We start from the raw sequence: 19,766 nt of genomic DNA, 5'->3' as shown, positions 1-19,766 counted from the left end.
GGGAGGGGAATTCAATTCTCTTAAAGGCTGAAGCAGATCCCCTTTATCTTAAGCGATGTTTATTAAAGATTGGGTACACTAAAGTGGGGAATTAAATTTAGACAATTTTCTTCACATTGCTTTTCATCCAGAGTGTTCTGCTTGGCAATATGTTTTGAACCCTTTTTATTTCTCCATAGAAATGCAAGCACAGTAAGGAGCTCCTCACCCAGTTTACCAGGCATCTGTGAAAAGCCAGGGGGGCTCAGCTCTCACTCCGCTGAAGAGAGGCTTCCGTAAGCTGAGTCTCGCCACATGGGCAACTTCATCCCAGGCATTGCAGGTGTCACACATGTTGACAGTAGGATTTACAGGGTCTAAAATGAATGGCCTAAAACAAAGCAAAACAAACCTCCCACTCTCCATTTCCAAACCAGTTTCAATTTGCCGAATGGTTGTGCTCTGTGCTTACAGTCGTGTTTGACTCTTTGCAACCCCATGGACTGCAACCCACCAGGCTCTTCTGTCCATGGGATTCTCCGGGCAAGAATCCTAGAGTGGGTTGCCATACCCTCCTCCAGGGGATCTTCCCAACTCAGGGACTGAACCCAGGTCTCCTGAGTTGCAGGTGGATTCTTTACCGTCTGAACCACCAGAGATGCCATATTTGTAGAAGAGGGGAATGCTGGAGTTAAAGATGGAATTCTGTTAAGAAAAGGAATCTCCAGGAACCATGGGAGGACCAGCCGCGCCTGTTGGAATCCCACCAACCCTGACTCCTACTCATTTTCCCTTGCCAACTGAGGAAGCCTGTCCTCCCTGGATTAGGTCTTCCATTTCCACTTCACTTGCTGTCTATAACCACATTCTATTTGTTTTACTCAAATTCCTCTTAATTCGCACTTTAGAATTATAGTTCTGTGAGAAGCAATTAAAGGAAATGACTTTGTAGTAATCAGGGCCGTCTCATTTACACTGAATCCCATTAAAGCTACTCTTTGCTCTAGACTTCCTTCCTTGATGACAAACCCATTTCCTATGTCCTAAGGGGGTAGGGAAGATAAATAGTTACCTTGTGCGCTTCTGGTTAACTTTTACAAAAATGGGGAACTTGCGATGATAGTGTCTGTGCCAAACCACCTCGATATCTGCATATTGAACCAGAAGTTTGAGGACTGCCCTCATTCCCTGCACCAGGCTGAAGGACAGGGGCTTCTCTGCCCGTTCCCAGATGTATATGGTGAGGAGCTCCACTGTGTAAGAGGAGGGAAGTCTCCGAAATCTAGACCCAGAATGAACCCAGAAAATGAAGACAAGTTTATTCAGTTATCAGAAAAATCCCAGCTCTAAAGGCAATTAACAGAGGAAGAAATTTCATTCTCAATCTCACTGCTTAGCAAATAATAATATTTCCATCAATCTGATTGGCGAAAAGCAGGAATTATAATATCCAACATTGGTGGGTTTGTAAGGATATGAACACTCTATAGGTGAGACTCTAAATTAATAAAGTATTTTTTGGAGTCAATTCTATTAAAATTTGACTTGTTCCATCCTATTGACCTAGCATTTTTCACTTCGATGAATTCACTCTGTAGAAACATCTACCAGTACTCAAAGACAGATATAAACAAAAGTATGTTTTTTATTTTATTGTTTGAAATAGTAAATATTGGAATGTTCATCAGTAGGGAACTAATTAGATGATTTCATGGTACATGTCCTACTGCGGCGTCCAAGATGGCAGCCCCCAGCCATATGTGAATATGAGCATTTGACATGTGGCTAGTTTAAGTATATACTATATTTTCAAGAAATATAAAGAAAGTAAAATATGTGAGTAATTTTTTCATTGATTGCATATTATAAAGATAACATTTTGAATATACTGGGTAAATATTAAAATTACTTTTGCCTATTTTTACCTTTTTAATGTGGCTACTAGAATATATCATATTGCATATGAGGCTCAAATTTGAACTTCACATTCTATTTTAGACAGTGTTGTCCTGTACAAGAAGCAAGGTAGCTCACAATGTACAGATCTAAAGATACAATATAGATTAACTGAAAGAAATTTAAAACAATAAACAGCAAATACATTTTAAAAAATTAAACATGCACAAAAAACAAACTTGGAGAATATGCTCTAAACACATTGCTGGGAGTTGGGGATTAAGGATGAAGAAAGAAACGTGTTTGCTTTTTTTACATTAAGTCTTTTAAATTGTAGTTTATGTATCAGGGGAAAAAATGAAAGTTGATAAACAAACTTGGGAGGAAAGGAGGAACAAGTCCAACATGAGAATTTTAGGATTTCATGGTGGTTGATATCCAAATATGTGTTTTTACTGCATTGGCATCCATTAGTCATAGAAATATCTTTTGATGATATATTCCAAAATTATGCAATTTTTTTCCTCTAATAGAATTTAGGGGAAACAGAGTAGCATTTTCCTACTATTACATTAAATGTTTGTTTTTACCTCAATGAAGGAAATAGAAAAACTAAAAGTAGACAAAATCTCTTGTCCTGGTAATGAATAGTGAACCATTTCAGTGATTTCAGATGATCAGTAGCTCAGTTCCTGTGATTTTCCCTCAGGGGTTGTCAACAATGAACACAAGATTTAAAATCCATTTCTACTGATGCTCCCAAATGCCCAAAGTAAATCATGGTTGAAAGTTACTCAAGCAGGAGATGGTCTTCACATTTTATGAAAGAAAATATAGTTGGGCTTGGGGGAGACTTAATAAGCATTGAACTATCTTACTTCACATTTTTATACCATTATTACATATATATTTACATAGCTCTGATATGTATTCATATTATTTCGTATCCTGTTTTAGTCATTTGAAATTGTTTCATGTAAATGTTTCCATGTTTTCCAAACTTTTCTTGAATAGTAGTTCATCAAAATTATATGACAAATTTACTTGCTCTTCAGGGGAATTTTCCTTCCCAATTTTCACTATCTTTAGTGGCAGTATTCTGAGTATGCTTATACAAATTACTTTTTCTATGTGATTTATTTTCTGTAAGGGTAGTTCATCTAAGCATTTCTGATCTCTCTTTTTAAAATCTTTATTTTGTATAAACTTTTTAAATGATATTTTAATACAAATGGCCTCAATTCTTCTTTTAAACCCAAATAATAAGAAATATTTTTTTTTTACGTCTGACTTTTACCTTTTTTTCCTTTTTAACTCAGAGGGGAATTAAGTTGACAAATGGTTCAAATATTTTAAAATCCTTAACACATAATAAATACTTAATACACATTGCCAGATTACTTTCCCAAAATAGAAAACCAATTATCGTATTGGAACATATGTGGTCCAAATTCCCCACAATACCACCTTTTTAAGTCTTAGAATGATTTTTCTGCTACACTAATAGATAAGTTTCTTCTTGCTTTCCACTACCAAAAATAAATCTGTTAGATTTCAAAACCAGGCTTGTCATCTGACCAAGAATCTCCTCAAGGTATGAAGGTTTATTTCTTTTCTTCTATTTTCACTAGTTTTTTCTATTTTCACTAGTAAATTTTTACTCAACCAAAAGAGGAAAAAAATATATAGGATGGTTAGAGATGCATAGAGATAGGCAGTTCCTACACAGGAGTAATGTATGTTTTAACCAACCGCCTAATGTTATCATCAATATTAAACAGAGAAACATACAAAGAGTAAACAGCGTGTGTGATTCAGATGAACAAATCAAGATTGTTAACAGCTTCATATAAAGACGAAGGTTTATTCCATGTAGAAAATGGCCATATATAAATGTGTTATAATAAACTCTCTGTCTCTGCTGCCAAATGGAGAATTCATACAACTATAGTCTAGCTGCTTTTCAAAAGTTTATCTTAAAGTACTTAAAACCAGTATCTGAGTCTCCCTCACATCCCTTTACTATACATTAGAGTCTGTTGCTACCAAAGTGAGGGGAAAAGTCTATAACAGCCACATCATCAGCTTTGGAGGCGGCCCGTCTCCTCAGAGGACGCCTCTGCTCTGTTAGAATCGGCTGCAGGGGAAGACACACCAAGTGTGAATGAACACTGAGGGACGCGTGCGGACCATGCTAACGGTTTCCCTTTCCCTTTCCGGTGCCTTCCTTCCTTGCAGCAACCCGTTTGCTTATGCCACTGAATATTTTGGTTTCTGTTTTTTGGTTTCTACCAAATTGTTATGTTATACCTGGAATAATAGAAGACAGATGTTCCATATTTTATAACAACCCTCATTCTCTCTCTTTCCTTTCTCTCCTTCTCTTTCCCTCTCTACACGTATGCGCTCTGCCTACCAAAGAAAGACGTGGGACCTGAAAGAGCAGAGAAAAGGAACGTGAAAATCGAAAGGCTCATGGGTACCCGTGTGCTGGTTACATACTTGTTCTCTTCGGTGGGGCTGGCAAATGATGTCTTGAGCCAATGTATCATTAAACGAATGAGCTCCTTCACCCTTACGACGGAGGCCTTGACGAAATCCACTTGGTATCGCAGGAGGGCCAAGGCGCACAGCTGGGCCTCGTCACCGTCCTTACAGAGGTATAGCTTGCGGTAAAGGTGAAGTTTTAAATCTGTTAACACCAGGGAACAAAGACAACCGTGAGACTTTCTCCCTCCTTTCCTCTCCTGGCTTCCTGCGGTACCAACGAGCTATGTTACTCTGATTAGTCAGCATTTGGAACAAAACCATTTCTGTATTTAGGAGAGTTATCACAGTTTACCCAAGAGAGTCAAAGAGAAAACTCTGACATTATGGTGCCGGAGCAGTTCAAACAGAGCAAATCTTTCTCATCTAAGGAGGAAATTTTTCTATCAGCAGAGGAAGTTTATTTCTCAGAAGCAATTTTCATTACCGTTTGGAAATATCATCCAGCATATAAACTAAATACCATTATGCTCTGTGCACAAGAACCTATACAATCTCTTCTGTTTAATTATCTAAGTGGTTATTATCTGTATATATATTTTCAGAAGAGAGTCTACTACCTGGACAATTGAAGGAATTGGTTATAGTTACAAAAATAGAGATGGCTTTAAAAGATGCCTTTTGGTCACATTGAAAACAATCGATGGCAGTTAGCACTACATTAATGAGAGAGGAAGATGAGGTTAAATAGCAAGCATGGCCAAATAAACATCTATATCATTACTACTCATAAAACATCATAAAACCTCACAAAACATCATGAAGTCAGGTTGTGCTTATTCTAACTGTATGATATATAAATGTGCAGTATCTTTTATCATAATCTACTTAAATTTTCCCAATTAGACACAATTCTAATATGAATCTCTTTTATATACCTGTCCTGCCCAATTAAATTGTCACACAATGACACACCTGTTAATCATGGCAAATTTAGATTCTGCAATACACGGTATTAAGTTAATTGGCAAGTAACTATTTTACTTGTAAAATACTTTAAAATACTTAAAAAAAAAAAAAGCTTTCTGCCTTTCTCTGGATTTCTAATTTTAAGAGTATCTGTACAGTTCTTTTACACTGGTCCAGTTGTTTAGGGCCAAATCGGAGACAGAATAGTAGGCTGATGATCAACAGGACTGAGAGTAAAATCAAATTCCTATAATAAATATAGATGAACAAATGAAGCTGTTTATGGCACATATTCCCATAAATGCTGTTAGAGCAAATATAGTCTAGTCCTAAACTTACAAGGCAACAGTCATTACAACTATTAAAATACCCTTTCAATTTTACTGATGGTCTAACTTTTTTTAGCAAACAGACTTAGATAAAAACTCAGGTTTGTGATGATAAAAGATAGAGAAGCAATATTTTAACTTAAATTTTGGTATACAATAGGTATATCAGATATTTGATGACTTTTTCCTATTATCTGATAAGATGTCTTGGCTGACCCAGAGATTATCTACTCAAACCCCCTCTGTATCAACATTTCCCCTACTTCAAGATTCTTCAGGAACCTAAGCTGGTGGTCTCTAACTTAAATTATTTTTGAGGCTTGTAACTGCTTCTACTCTGTTGTGACTTAGATGAGTTTATTTTATCACCACCATCTTTTGTGAAACAGTCATACTTGGGTCCCTTGCCATTAGTCAAGTAAGTATTCTAAGCACTTTACATTTATTAACATATTTACTCTTTAACAACCGTTGATATAGGAACTATTATTATCTCCCATTTACAAATAAGGAAATAGGGTTGGAGAAATTAAGTTTCCCAAAGTCACACAGCTAGGAAGTCAAGCCATCTATAGCCATCTTACTATCCTATGTCACAGGTTAGATCTGTGCCCAAATGCTTTCTAATCACTGGCTAATTCCATACTTCTCAGACTTTAATGAGTACAAGAGTCACTTGGAGACCCTTTGCAATGCAGTCTCCAACTTAGTAGGTCTAGGGTGGTGCCCAAGATTCTGTATGTCTAACAAGTTCTTAAGTGATGCTGCTACTGCTGATCTGAGAATCCTATCTGGAACAGAAATACTGTCAACCACACCCTTATCAAACCTCATGGCTTTGGGCTTCATTGTGGCAGAAGAGGCAAACTATTAATTGTCTAACATAGATGTGAGATGTGCAGGGAATAATATTAAGATGCCTGTGAGGATTTGACATGATCATCTGAGTCTTGCTCTGACAACTACTGGCAACATTTAGCTGCCCATTAAAATTCCCTGGAATCCTAGGACTTCTCTGAGTTGCTCATCTCCTGTCAAACCCATTCCCCATCATCAGTGGAGAGACGCAGGGTTACATAATAATTTCAGTCTTTTAAAAATTCATTTCACACAACTGTGCTCAAGAACTCAGGGGAATTAGAAGCCAGAGTAAAAATATACTTATGCCCCACTGGGAGACATTCTAGCTTCAGAGCTACTGATATAAACTCAGATTCTCAAGACTACCCAAGAGATGGCTAACAATTGTGCTTTTGAAGTCTGCACACAAGAAAAAAAAAAACATTTTACACAAACACGAGAACTTCATGGGCCTATGGTGAGATCTAAGGAGAAGGAAGTATCTTTTCTTAATAAATATTCATTGAGCTAAACACAATTGCATGCTATGTGATTTGAAATTAAATCTCATATTTTAATTCTTACAACTATCCTTGAGATTACTTTCTTATCTCAGTTTATGGATGAAAAGCAAGGCTTCAAAGTTTCTTCAGAGTGACTTACCTAAGTTCACACAGATAATATGAAACAGAGTTGAGACCTCACTTCAAGACCAGTATGTATCACCTGTTATATAACTTTGATGTCATGTCAGTCTACACAGGGCCTACACAATGAGAGAGACCTGGATTATCATCCTAGTTCTTACATTTACTAACTACATAAATAAGGGCAAGTTTCTTAAATTTTCTAAGGCTCAATTTTTAAATATTCAAACTGGGGTAAGAGCTTCTTTTCAGGTTTCTTGTGTAGGTTCATTTATCAGATTAATCTTATGACAATGAGAATTATATATGCCATGTTAATAAGTGTGGGATAAATCACAACATTGAAAAAATATCATAGGTTCAGGAAGAGTATTATCGGGTTACTAAAAACTCAGGTTGGCTTCCTACTAGCTCTTCTTATCTCAGAGTTCTCCTTATCTCTGCCCAATGTAGATGATATTATAATAAAATGACCTATTTGTGTGTCTCCAGACTGTAAGGCCCTCCAGACTATAAAGTCAACTATGTCCTATTCACATCTGTGCCCCCAGGCATAACACAGTTCCTAGAACACGGTAGGCATGCAGAACATATGTATTGACAAATTAAAGCACAACAGAATTTTAATATGAGCAGCACATTGTCCAACAGTGCTGATATGTAAAGAACCGGATTAAGAAAGTCAACATATTCCACTGGAGTCTGGCTGAGAAAGGGTAGGATCAATGCTATGCTCATTCATTTCCTTTTCCAATACATATTTATTGAATAATAAAGATCTAGGCACAAATGCGGGCTCCCTGGTGGCTCAGTTGGTAAAGAATCCACCTGCAATGCAGGAGACCCCGGTTCGATTCCTGGGTCAGGAAGATCCGCTGGACAAGGACTAGACTACCCACTCTAATATTCTTGGGCTTCCCTTGTGGCTCAGCTGGTAAAGAATCCTCCTGCAATGCAGGAGACCTGGGTTCGATCCCTGGGTTAGGAAGACCCCCTGGAGAAGGGAAAGGCTACCCACTCCAATATTCTGGCCTGAAGAATTCCATGGACTATACAGTCCAAACAGTCCAAAGGGTCTCAAATAGTCAGATACAACTGAGTGACTTTCACTTTCACTTCAGGCGCAAATGCAAACGTTATCCTCAAAGACCTCCAAATGCAATGCACAACGGCAATATAAGGGGATCATGTTCCAGCAGCAAACCATGGGGGATTCCATGGGAATGCAGAAGAGGCAGGTCCAGAAAGGACTGATGAGGGAAGGAAGTTCACCAGAGGTGCACCAGGTCTTGGAAGGGTAAGGAGAAACTTTCAAGGCTGAGTGTAGGATGGGACAAGAAACGTTTATCAGGAGACACATAGTGCAAAGACACAGAGAGAGGAAGGAAATATTTAAGGATTAGTGGCTCATGAACCTCTCTCTACCAAATGTGAGCCCCAAAAGAGCAAAAATATTGACCTCCTATGGAACTCATTGTTAAGTATTTAATGGTACGTGGTAGGTATTCCAGAAATGATGGTTGAATGGGGTATATGAATCAATAGATCAATGAACATATTTGCTACCTGCTGCTAAGCCAGAGCAGGGCTCACAAATTGCTATGGCCTTTTCCATTCTGCATTTTGCCCTGCAGAGAATATACCAATGTTTCAGTCAAACAGACGCTTACATTCAAGCCCCAAGTTTTCTAGAGGGTACATTTACTTCTATATAAATCCCTTAGTTATCTGAGACTCTGATTAGGCTACTAAAACAAAGATACTACAGACTGGGTGGCTTAAACAACAGAAATAATTTATTTTCTCAGTTTTGGAGGCTGGGAAGTCCATGATCACGGTGTTGGAAAATGTGGTTCCTGGTGAGAGCCTTCTTCCTGGCTTACCTTGGAGGTGAAGGCTGACTTCCCACTCTGTGTTCATGTGGTTGAGAGGGGAAGTTCCAGTGCCTCCTCTAACAAGAGGCATGAATCCCATCACTGGGGCCTCACCCCCATGATGTCATCTAAACCAAATTGTTGACACCTCTCAGAGGCCTCACCTCTTAAGACGATCACGTCTGGGGGTAGGGCTTCAAAGTGTGAATTTTGGAGGACACAAACAGACAATCCACAATAGGGCCCTCATATTTTTGCCTAAAATGGAGATACTCTATCTCCCCTTTTATGAATATAATTAGGGGTTATGCTTCATATCTCACTCTAGATACCACAAAATCTTAGGGAGGGGGGTTCAAAAGAGAGGGAATGTACGTAAACCTATAGTCGATTCATATCAATATTTGGTAGAAACCGACACAATTCTGTAAAGCAGTTATCCTTCAATTTAAAAAATAAACAAATAAATAAAAAGCAACTCTTTGCAGGCCAAGTCCAAACTTGTTCTGTGTTGGTTTTCCACTCTGTTATACTGGCGTGCATGCTCAAGTCATTTCAATTGTGTCTGACTTTTTGCGACCCTGTGCGCTGTAGCCTGCCAGGCTCCTTTGTCCATGGGATTCTCCAGGCAATAATGCCGGAGGGGTTGCCATGCCCTTCTCCAGGGGATCTTCCCAACCCAGGGATCGAACTCAGATCTCTTATGTCTCCTGCATTTTGCAGGTGGGTTCTTTACCCCCAGCGCCACCTTGGAAGGCCCTTGTTATACTGGACAACTAGTTAATACTTGATCCTACTTCTTAAAACTGGTAGCATAAGGATGACTGGTGTTAATACACTGCAGGGGATAAAAAAGTGACTTCCAAAACCAGTAAGCAATTCAATTCTGCCAGAAGCCTAGCTCAGTACTGTATCTGGATGTGGTCAGTCCCCCATAGTTCAGTTCAGCTCAGTTCAGTTCAGTCGCTCAGTCGTGTCCAACTCTTTCTGACCCCATGAATTGCAGCACACCAGGCCTCCCTGTCCATCACCAACTCCCAGAGTTCACTCAGACTCACGTCCATCGAGTCAGTGATGCCATCCAGCCATCTCATCCTCTGTCGTCCCCTTCTCCTCCTGCCCCCAATCCCTCCCAGCATCAGAGTCTTTTCCAATGAGTCAACTCTTTGCACGAGGGGGCCAAAGTACTACATATTAAATCAATAGCCATTTTAAAGGTTTCTTGTGAAACCAAACAAATAAACCTTACCTGTGGAAGGTGTAGGTCCCAGGATATCATAGTAGGCCGTGATCTCACAGGAATGGCTGTGAAGACTTTCAGTACATAAAAAACTGAATCTTAAAGACAGTGGTGTTCTCTTTCCCATTAGTATCCTTAAAAAAGGAGCATGACATTGTATGAATGATTAGAGAAAGAAAAGAAAAAAACGAGATGAGTTTTGACCATCCCTCACCTAGTTCTGGAGAAGACAATGGCACCCCACTCCAGTACTCTCGCCTGGAAAATCCCATGGATGGAGAAGCCTGGTAGGCTGCAGTCCATGGGGTCGCTGAGGGTTGGACATGACTGAGTGACTTCACTTTGACTTTTCACTTTCATGCACTGGAGAAGGAAATGGCAACCCACGCCAGTGTTCTTGCCTGGAGAATCCCAGGGACGGGGGAGCCTGGTGGGCTGCTGTCTAGGGGGTCGCACAGAGTCAGACACGACTGAAGCGACTTAGCAGCAGCACCTTGTTCTAGCCTTCCTGCTCCCTTGGCCCTTTCTCGGACATGCCAGGGGTGTTCCCTTCCCTGGACCTTTGCAATTTCTGTTCTTCTCTCGGGACTACAATTAACTCAGATAATTCACACAGCTGGATCCCGACTTCATTTAGGTCCCTGCTGCCTCATTTGGCTTTTCCTGGCCATCCTTTAAAACAAGAACTCCTTCCCTATTCCCTGTCTCCTTACCCTGCTTTATGTTTCTTAATAGTATTTAATTACCACTTGGCATTGTTTTATTTGTTTATTTCTCTCGCATGGGGGTATAAGGTGCACAAAGGCAGGAACCGTTTGTTTTGTTCACTGTTCTGTCCCTAGTATCTGACATGTAGTAGATGATGAATAATTTTTAAATGAATTATTATCTAAACATGGATTGGGGCATAAGATACTGTTAATTATGAGTACGAGTAAATGAAATAAGACAACTAAACTTCTATTTCTGAGTATAATGGAATCGTGAACAGCCAACCAATGCTTATTGGGAATAACTGGAAAACTGGATTTTAAAAATTATGCACACGTGTGTTTTAGAGGTATTGGAGGGCTGCTGATGCTAGAACGATCAGGATTTAGTCCCAGGATTTGGACTGGGGCGGCAGATTGTGGAGAGATGGACTGATGGTCAGCTGCCTTGTTTCCTGGGGACATACGCTGATTTGGGAAATAGACAAGAAGCTGAAAATAAAGACTTTGGACAAGGAGAAGCTTTGGGGGTTCAAGAAACAAGTAGAACTTTGTCAAGCTTAGGGGGCTGAAGCAATGCAAAGACTTGGAAATCACAAGCATGATGAGAAGGGAAGGGTGGAGAACTGAACTCAAGATATGACCTGCTTTTCCCTCCAAACATCTGCTGAATTCTGAAGATGCCTGGGACAGGTATGGTTATGAAATGAAGCAAAATGTCATCTTGAAAAGTTGAGTGGGGGTGTAGGTAGTCTGTCCAGGCTGAGACAAGATGCATCAGGGTGTAGTCTCGGGGACTGTGGAGACCAAGGCTGGAGGAGAGGACTTGGTGAAGCTGCTGAGCTGTAACGCTGAGGAACTCAGCTGCATGTTGGAGACAGCTGGTGGTCCTTAAAAAGTACTGATGCCTTGGCTCACCTCCAAATAGTTTTAATCGATGGGTGTGGGGGTGCGACCTGGGTGATCAACTCTTATTCTATCCATTTGGTGAGGAAAGGATACACCTCTCTGGAAAAAGAGACCATCTCGGCTAAAGCATCTAAGATGTTTAATGCACAGGGCCCTGGTTTCATTCTTTCAATCACTATAAATGAAATTTCAAATCACTAGGAATTCCAAGAGACAGGGCTATAAGATGTTAAACTAAGAAGAAAACCAAACTGTAGAAACAGACCCCATAGGTGATCCAAATATTGGCATAAACAGATGAGGATTTTAACTGATTAATATGTTCAGTGAGCAGAGGAAGAGACAGCGCAAGGAGACAAAAAGATGAAAAATTAAACCAGAGATAGATTTTCTATATATTAAAAAATGGAAATTATAAAACTGAAAAAAAATTGAACTTAGATTTATAGAAAAATTTAACAAAAGTTATATATAGCAGAAGAGACTTAGTGACCTGAAAGACAAGCCAAAAGGCATCATCCAAAATGAAAAAAAAAAAAAATATATATATATAATGTCCTTTCAGTTAAATTTAACAGAGATTTCTGAAATTTTAAAACCCCTCAGCACTTTTCTCTAAATGTCAAGAACATGAAGGTGGCTCAAGTGGTAAAGAATCCATACACACACCACCAAAGGAATATGTTAAATCATTATTATCATGAGCATATCCTTCTCTCTCAGTCAGGAAGGGTGAAAACGAATGAAACAAATCAGTAGCCTAACACTCCTGTCATCATTTAGAGGCAGATTTTGCTATGCTCAGTATAAAAACTCTGTGTTTGGTAGACACTGTCCTACGTGGGTAAAGTTTACTCTTGTGGATGCCAGAGGGCTTAAATGAGATATTGAATCAACTGGGGAGTTCAGATCACTTTTAGAATGGGTCAAGATTAATGAGAATGTCAGTACTATCCTAGGCTAATTTACATGAAACTTACCATCCAATGAGTATCTCAAAATATGTTTGCTATTAATATCAGTGGAAATGGGACATGGATGCTAGCAGGGCTTGGTCACGAGTCCTCAGATGATCTGCCACTGTCCACTTTATCTCAGCCTAGTCCATCAGCGTGTTTTGTCTTGGCCACGTCTTGGCAGGACGACTCTGTCCTGTCATGTGGCTTTAAAAGGATCATGTATCAGAAAAGGGTCTTAAGTTATTCGACCTGATAATATAAAGAGAGCTTCTTGTTTTTCTGAGATCTCTAAATCAAAGAAATTAGAAATAAGAGCTAATGGGCAGAAATCCCAATCACAAACATAACTTACAAGTTATAGACATGATGCATTTTTTACAGCAGTGTCTTATTAAAAGCTCAGAATATGTTTCCCCATTGTGGTTTTCAATAATAAACACACCAGTGTGTGCAGAGAGGAGCCCAGTGCCTCTGGCGCATAAACGATTTCTAGTACTTTGGGCTTATGGGGCAAATCTCCTGAGGTTTCATTCATAAGCAGCGCCCAGAAAATGACTGACATAGAACAGTTGCTGTTACTGGTAGGTTAAGACGTGGACTTGTTCCAAAGGACAAGAAAGGCTTTTCTCACACTCATCTTTCAAAATAAAGTAACTGAATAGCTTTAAAAATAACAGCAACAAACAATATATCACCAAAAACCAGGTATCAACTGAAACAATAAACGTTTTTACTCTCTCAGTGGGTGGGAGTCAAAACCAACTGTCAGACTCACATATCTGCTTCTTCTCCATTTTTAATTCAATTTGCCCCTCAAGCGAGTCACAGTATGGTCTTGGTTGCTCTGAAAAGCAGAGAATAAAGCCAGAAAAAGCAACTGCTGCATACAGATATTAGTGCAAGGGAACATCCTGGACAATCTACCTCCTTTCCTGACTTCACAATCCTTTCCACTCAGGCTGCCTTAGAGTCTCATTCTTCCTGCAAATATGCTTCTTTTTTTTTGCCAAAATTGTTCAGCAAAACAAAATAGGGGATAAGGCATATTCTGGGCTGAACTAAAACCATTATAGCCCCTTGAAAAATCGCTCTGAGAAAAAGAATACGCATTTAATAAACATGAAGGAAAGAATGGTGGTTGCCTGGGAATTCGGTTCACTTTAAAGGCTTTTCAATTACATTATTTAATGAGTTGAAAGCATAGAAGGAATAGAGCTTAGAAAATGAGCTTGCTTGTTTTCAGGAACAATTAGAACAAGTAAACGAAGGTTTTCAGAGCTGTTCTTTTTCATAGGTTCTACTTCAAAACTCATCCTAGAAATCTAACAAAATGAAAGCTTCAAGCATATTTTGTCCAGGAGAAGGGTGCCTGCCTGAGATTCAGAGGAGAGGAAAAGGAATTAGGGAGAGCTCATCAATTAGGGTCTTTGACATTGAGTGGGCAGGGAGTATAGAATTAGGACATAACAATGAAGGACAAAGATTTTGATTCCAAATAAGGTCACCAGGGAAGCAATATACCCCAACTCTTATTTTTAATGTGCCTTGAGAGTACTTTAACTGTCCTATTTTGATAAATAATAATAACAATGATATAATGTAACCTATAGTTTACAAATTTAATGGGGAAAACTTGGAAGAAGCAATGGGTAAAAATGAAAAACACATTCTCCTATTTCTTCTTTTTTTTTTTCTTTTCTTAAAGGTGGTCTTTCCCTGTTCAAAGCGTAATCGTATGTGAAACTCCATCATTTCCCTTTTTGCCTTTCCAACCCCAGCATGCTTCATTACAGTCACTACCATGCCATTCATCTGACGTCTTTGCTAACTACCACAATTTAGTAGGTGTTTGGTATTCCTAAAGGTAGTGTTTTTCATTAAAAGACACATTCGAACTAGTTCTGTATACTAATTTGAAGCAAAGGCTTGGTAATGAATCTATTATTTAAATTAATAAACAGTTCTGGGAGGTTGTTTTAAAACATGGATCTTATTTTAGGATTGAAGTGGCACACAGCCTGGTCTATTTTTCTCCCCCAAAAATGTTTTACTCACTTTACGACATAGTTTTTTGCATTTTTTTGTCATCCACAATTCATTAGACTGAAAAAAATAGCAGGAAATGTAAAATTGAAATAGGAAAATAAACAGCAACGTGTCAAGTTTTCTTCTTTCTTCTTTTCTTTTTGTAACTCACCAAAAAAAAAAAAAAACCCACAAAAGTTCTGTCTAGCTGGCTAATTCAACATTGAGGGCAAAGAAAGCTTGCATGTAATGTCAGCAAAGCCAGTTCAGCAAACGACCCCAGGACATTGCTGAAGGGAATGTTTATCAGACAAATGTGTCTCCAAAGATTCTTCCTTCTTGGAGGCACCTTTCTCAGTCCTTCCTGTTTGCATTCCTCGGGGTCAGATTTCAGCTAAGAGATGGAAATTGAATAAAGGTGTATTGGAGAAGATATAATTAGTCCTTAAATCATAGGATCTCAAATTCATGAATTTCCTTGAAAGTTTAGCTAGAAGTCTTTAAAAACAAAAAAAAGGCCCTGGGGCAATCTCTCCAAGTTTTCTCCCAAGAATTTAATGTTCACTTATACAAGTAACATTACTCAATAATGGTCTCCTGTGCTAAGAGTTTCCTCTGGCAGTCTTTTTCACCCTTGAAATGAAGAATTCACAGAAATGCATTCAACCAGACCTGTTCCCATATGCAGTTCGCATCAAGCTTTCTCTCAGAGTCTCCAACCCTTCTCTCAGTTGTTTCTTGGAATGGTTCACATCAGCAAACACCTCACTGAGCAGCACGATGTCAATCTCCGAGCATCCTTGGGTGTCGGTCCCTTTCACATAAGATCCACCCTGTGAAGACAGAGGGCACGATGTGGGCAAAAGCTCAGCCAGCCTTGAGGGGAGTGCAGATTCCTGGCTCTAGCATGTTTTAGGGTCAGTTAACACTGTGAATCGGAGAAGGCGATGGCACCCCACTCCAGTGCTCTTGCCTGGAAAATCCTGCGGACGGAGGAGCCTGGTAGGCTGCAGTCCATGGGGTCGCTAAGAGTCGGATACGACTGAACGACGTCACTTTCACTTTTCACTTTCATGCACTGGAGAAGGAAATGGCAACCCGCTCCAGTGTTCTTGCCTGGAGAATCCCAGGGACGGGGGAGCCTGGTGGGCTGCCGTCTATGGGGTCACACAGAGTCCGACACGACTGAAGCGACTTAGCAGCAGCAGCAACTCTGTGAATAGCTTAAATATGTGCTACTTTATTTTCCCTCAACTTGGGGGAAAAAAAAAAGACAGGAGAAAATGTCATCTACGATGGTTCACAACTGAACTTAGGTTCAGTTATGGGAAGAAAGCAGAATTTGTAGGAAAAGTCTGAAAATCCTTATGAAAAAAGAGAGCTAGAAGTTCTGACTTTCTGCTTGAGAACCACTCGATTGTGAGGAGTCCACAAAGGTGGGAATTAAATTCACCACTAGTACATATGGTACCTACGTGTCCTGAAATAAACCCGTTCCTACCAGTTAGAACCTTAAGTGACTGGTGCTTCGGGAGGGCATTTGTTTGCTATATTTCCAAATAGATCACCAATGAGTTTAATAAAGTATTCTGTCATTATAATTAATGAGTACTTATTGCAAATCTCTTAACTAAATATAATTTTATAAAAGTCAAAATTTAAGTTAGTTAGCAGCACAGCCTTGCTCTACTTAGCACTCAAAGAAAACTTTAGGTTGCAAATTCCCAAAGGAAGCTCTTTAGCAGTAAAAGAAGCTGTTACCTATGATTTGGGAAACATGACGTCCACAAGTTTAGAAAACATTGTAAAGCTATGAGTCCTCTGCCATTTACTGCATGTTAATTTCTTAAGGACTTCCGTCAGGCACCATGTGGCTTGCTCAAGCAAGCAGCAATGTGCCAATTTTACTCTTGGCACTGACCTAGCCAACCTTTTTTTGTTTTTTGGAGTATAATTGCTTTACAATGGTGTGTTAGTTTCTGCTGTACAATGACGTGAATCAGTCATATGTACACATATACCCTCTCCCTCTATGACCTTCCTCCCGCCACCCCTATCCACCCATGGATGCCATCACAGGGCACCGAGCTGAGCTTCCTATGCTAAGAGCCTATTCTGAAAGCTGTGATGGCAACTGCTGACTCTAGGATGATATGCCTTGGTTGACATCTAAGGATCAAGAAGCTGCCTATGCAGTCCCAGAAATGCCTACCCTGCTACAAATCCAAAGACAGGAAGTCATTGCCAGAATTCTCAGCTTCAGAGTCACCCTGCACCTGCTACATCTGGACTAGGTAAAATAGGTACCCTGTGCCCTCCTGCCTTGGCTCTGACTTAACTCAGTTCTGGACTCAGTCTTGTGTTAGTACAACCAACTGAGGAAACCCATTTTGTCACAGTAGCAAGGGAATGTGGGAAATGTAGTTTTTAGCGCTTCCTTAACCAGAGAGAGTTTGTAATGTGCTAACATGTACAGTCAACCTCCAAGAATGGAATATAGGGCACAGCAATTTCACAACTTAGTTGATCAATGGCCCTTGTTTTCAGCCAGCACCTCGTGGGACTGAAATAGAACTCTGGCTCCCCATTTCTACCTCCTGTGATCATGCTTTATTTCTGTAGAAGAAAATATGCTGTTTCATATTCAGGCTTTTTCCACTGCTATATTAGGTAGCATTTAATCATACTCAAATCATCTTTGCTATTGTTACATTAAAAGTTAATATTTTTATTTTAAATAAACAAGGATTTTCACCTTTTATAACATTTTCACTTTTATAACATTTTCACTTTCATAACAATCATGTGTGCACTTTAAACTGAAGAAATGGAAAAATGGTAACAAAAATGCCCTCAGAACTATGTCCTGTATTTTTTTTTTTCCCTCTAAACACTGATTAGATAGCATGTAGTGGTGATGCTAATGTTACAAATAATAACGATAGAAGGGAAACCACACCATCGTTGTCGTTGGGATCCCTTCATTGTGTTCAGGGAATTTTCCTTCAGGGCAATTTTCACAGAATGACCCTGTGCTCTGTGGACAACTGTTCCCGGACACAGTGAACTGTCTTTAGGCTGAGAGGAAGTCCATCAAGACAGCACCTAATCACTTCCATAGGCAGGTTGCTCAGGCATGAAACGGGGCTCTGGGGGACAGGCATACCTCCTTTGCCTGAAATTCCCTCAAGCATTTAAAAGCATCGGTCTAGTGAGAGCCAAGTCCTTGGCCCTGCCAATGTAAAGGCACTTTCGCCCCTGGGGCAAAAACTGCCAACTGTAATGGGTTCCAGCTGTCACATGGTTGAGTGCCTGCCCCGCTAGCCGGCAGCCTGCCCTGGCATTTCAAAGGGCTCCTAGCAGCCCTCCTACAGCCGCTGCAGAAGGCGAAGCTGGCCTCTGAACATGTGGCCCTGCCCGATTGATGTCCATCACCTCCAGGAGAAAGGAATGGCTTCCTTAGTGCTGCGTGGTCCAGCCTGAGGGCTGGGGGCTCAGATTACCTGGATCACTCGGGAGGCCGGCACCGGAAAGGAAGTCTGGATCAGCTGGAGCAAGGCACCGATCTCAGCTGCACAAGCAGCTCTTTGAGAACCAGAGGCAGGGCAGATTTTTCGGTCTGCAAATCTCTGTAGCTCTTGGGGACCTTTACACTCCAACATATTATGAGGTGAAAATCCTGTGGACATTTGGGCTTCATAGAGAAAGGATCAATATTTGACATTTGCTGCACAGAAATGGATGTGTGTGTGTCTAACACAAGCATCTACTTTTGTACGAAAGTTATGTCTAGTTAATTACCAGGACTGCCTTGTTCTGTCACAGCGAGACCTACCCTCTCTGCTGGTAAAGTGTGAGGGGAACCAGCAGAGTTCAGTCCCTGTGGAATTAGCTGGCATGTTAACTCTAAGTCCCAACAGAGAAATGGCTGAATTTCTCTGAGAATAAATTGAGATATCCATTCTTATGTCAGGGAAAGGTCTTTGCCCTGATTCATAAATCACTTTAAGTTTCTAAATGGAAAACATGTATGTTATCAAGTTTCAATAAAATGATCCCAGGATAAAGAAGTCTAAGTTAAGCCATCTATTCTAAAGGTCTTAAACTGCCAGCCCACAGGCCAGATTCTACCTGAGGAATGTTTGCTTTAGACCTGCACAGCATTTTCAAAATGAAGAAACTGAGTCAACAGCTAGAAATCAAAAGATAGTACATCTTTTTAAAATAAGGACATTAGAGGTATGTGAGCTAGTGGATGTGTGTGTTTGTGTTTTAAGACAGAAATGCTGACAAGACTGGCCACACACTTCACAGGAAGGAACTGAATAACTGAACTTTTAAGTTCAGTAAATGGGGCATGTGAGCAAAACTGACAATAGACTGATTAACCAGAGGAAAAGCACACAGATTTTATTGATCTTATTTTTTTTTAATGTGCACAGAGTCCTTTCCAGAAAAGAAATGAAAACTACCAAGGATCAGACTCAAGTATTCTAAAGCTCCAATACTTTGGTCACCTTATGGGAAGAGCCAGCTCATTGGAAAAGACCCTGACGCAGGGAAATTCAAAATAATCAATATGCTGAATTGGCACATTTTGAGATGGCATATCCTGATGCCTTTCAACAGCTCAGAAGATTTCATAAATTTGCACTCGATAGATCATAGTGTGTGCATGCTGAGTTGTGTTTGACTCTTCACGATCCCATGGACTGTAGTCCACCAGGCTCCTCTGTCCATGGAATTTTCCAGGCAAGAACACTGGAGTGGGTTGCCGTTCCTCCTCCAGGGGATTTTCCCAATTGAGGGTTTGAACTCGCATCTCCTGTGTCTCCTGCATTGGCAGGTGGATTCTCTACTGCTTTACACATCAGGATAGAGCATACACACACCAAAAAATCC

The 19,766-nt window shown here is 40.0% G+C and overlaps 1 protein-coding gene across 1 annotated transcript; it reads right to left on the bottom strand.

Annotated features, from left to right (window-relative positions):
- Window positions 1-213: 213 nt before the first annotated feature.
- Window positions 214-18,553, bottom strand: LOC138086356 (2'-5'-oligoadenylate synthase 1A-like). The gene is made up of 6 exons (XM_068981128.1): window positions 18,368-18,553; window positions 15,537-15,697; window positions 10,271-10,395; window positions 4,378-4,567; window positions 1,052-1,261; window positions 214-370 (listed from the first exon to the last, which is right to left on the bottom strand). The coding sequence occupies exons 1-6, from the start codon at window positions 18,551-18,553 to the stop codon at window positions 214-216; spliced, it is 1,029 nt and encodes a 342-aa protein (XP_068837229.1).
- Between the last annotated feature and the right edge of the window lie 1,213 nt (window positions 18,554-19,766).

This window comes from Capricornis sumatraensis, chromosome 9, assembly GCF_032405125.1.
Source record: "Capricornis sumatraensis isolate serow.1 chromosome 9, serow.2, whole genome shotgun sequence".
NCBI classification, from domain to species: Eukaryota; Metazoa; Chordata; class Mammalia; order Artiodactyla; family Bovidae; genus Capricornis; species Capricornis sumatraensis.
The sequence above is the reverse complement of the archived record's forward strand: the minus strand, read 5'-3'. Positions and strand labels throughout refer to the sequence as shown.

What these genes read in the sequence shown, in the direction of transcription:
- LOC138086356 (XM_068981128.1), bottom strand. Translation starts at nt 18,553, where the DNA reads ATGTCCACAGGATTTTCACCTCATAATATGTTGGAGTGTAAAGGTCCC. An exon ending in CGAACTGCATATGGGAACAG is followed by an intron (nt 10,396 to 15,536) that starts GTCTGGTTGAAT and finishes TCCTTTTTTAAG; the next exon opens with GATACTAATGGGAAAGAGAA. An exon ending in AGCCCCACCGAAGAGAACAA is followed by an intron (nt 1,262 to 4,377) that starts GTATGTAACCAG and finishes TTCTGGGTCTAG; the next exon opens with ATTTCGGAGACTTCCCTCCT.